Raw genomic sequence first — 1,745 nt, 5'->3', positions numbered from 1 at the left:
AAATTTTGAAGCAATTTTCTCCTTTTTTTGAATAATACTTTCTGTACAATAGAAATTTTCTCTATATAGGAAGAATCTATATGTATACTGCTTCTTTGCCTTTTATGCCGCTATTTTTTCCTTTCTCTCTCTTTTTTTTAATTAAGCTTCATCTTTGAATTCATCTGCAAGATCACTAATCATGTCAATAGAAAAGCATGAAGGAAAATCTTAGTATCTTTGCATATCAAAAATGACTCTTTCTTCGTCAACCCTCAAAATTAGTTGTCCTTGATGAACATCTATAATTTCTCTTCCTGTAGCAAGAAATGGTCTACCCAAAATTATTGGTTCATTAGGACATTCTTTTATTTCAAGCACTATAAAATCTACAAGGAACACAAACTTATCTACTCTTACAAGAACATTTTCAATTATTCCTTTAGGTTTCTCAGTACTTTGATTTGCAAACTGAAGAGAAACACTTATGTCTTTCATTTCACCAAGATCCAATTTTCTAAAGATAGAAAATGGCATCAAATTTATTGAAGCTCCAGAATGACAAAGTGCTTTTTCAAAATATACTCCTCCCAAAGTGCATGGAATGGTAAAACTGCCAGGATCACCAAATTTTTGTGGTAGCTTATTTTGAAGTATAGCACTGCATTTTTCAGTAAGTATTACCACAGAAACTTCTTCCAATTTAATTTTGCTTGACAAAATTTCATTTAAAAATTTAGCATATGAAGGCATTTGCAACAAAGTATCAGTGAAAGAAATATTAATATGAATTTGTTTCAAGATTTCCAAAAATTTTGCAAATTGACCATCAAGCTTTTCTCGCTTCATTTTTTGTGGAAAAGGAATTGTCACAGGTGGGGCAGTCATTTTTTCAGAATGTTTTTCTTCCTTATTATTTATTTCTTTCTCCTTTGATGGTTTCGATGGTTTTTCAATATTCTTATCATTTGTCTACTTGTTGTTCTGTCACGACCCTTAACTAACCCTATCGTGATGGCGCCTATCGTGGAACTAGGTAAGCCAACTAATTTCCAAAAATCAAACCGATATTTCCATTTCAAGGGAAAATGTAAGGTTATTTAACATAAAAACCTTCGTAAAGGAGTTCAAATCAAAACAAAAGTGCGGAAAAGAAAAGCCCTATATCGGGGTGTCACTAGTCATGAGCATCTACTATAATTTGTCTGAAAATATCAAGACTAACATAGTTTGAAAAATAGCTAAATACAACTAAAGGAAGATAGGAGGGAGAAGAGCAGGGTTGCGATGGCCAGGCAGCTACCTTGCTATCCCCGAGAAAATCTACAAACGGAATAGTCAACAGCCACTACCGTGTCCAGCTACACCTGGATCTGCACGCAAGGTGCAGGGAGTAACGTGAGTATGCCAACTAAGTAAGTAACAATAATAAATAAAGACTGAGCAGTAGTGATGAGCAACAAAGCATATAAAGTTCATATCATGAAATCTCGGTAAAAATACAACATGCTTTAAAAATCAATGTTTGAATCAAATCATCTCGTTTAAAACCCAGTTCCAGTAAAAAAATCGTTTAAAGATATTTTTCAACAGTTTCAAACAGAGGCTCAATGCAAAGGTGAGCAAAAAATGATGAAATCATAAACAACTCCTCGGGCAAAACATCACTCATATACAGCCCCTCGGACAAACCTCGCAGTCACTCATGCCTCTTGGGCATACCTCACAGTCACTCATGTTACTCGGGCATACCTTACAATCACTCA

General features: G+C 34.4%; 1 protein-coding gene across 1 annotated transcript; it reads right to left on the bottom strand.

The window, feature by feature from the left end:
- Positions 1–210: 210 nt before the first annotated feature.
- On the bottom strand, positions 211–867 carry LOC107816923 (uncharacterized). The gene has a single exon (XM_016642670.1). It carries the CDS (start codon positions 865–867, stop codon positions 211–213), a length of 657 nt encoding a protein of 218 aa, XP_016498156.1.
- Positions 868–1,745: the final 878 nt, after the last annotated feature.

The sequence above is a fragment of the Nicotiana tabacum genome, chromosome 24, assembly GCF_000715075.1.
Source record: "Nicotiana tabacum cultivar K326 chromosome 24, ASM71507v2, whole genome shotgun sequence".
Classification (NCBI taxonomy): Eukaryota; Viridiplantae; Streptophyta; class Magnoliopsida; order Solanales; family Solanaceae; genus Nicotiana; species Nicotiana tabacum.
This window is presented reverse-complemented; position numbering and strand designations above follow the sequence as displayed.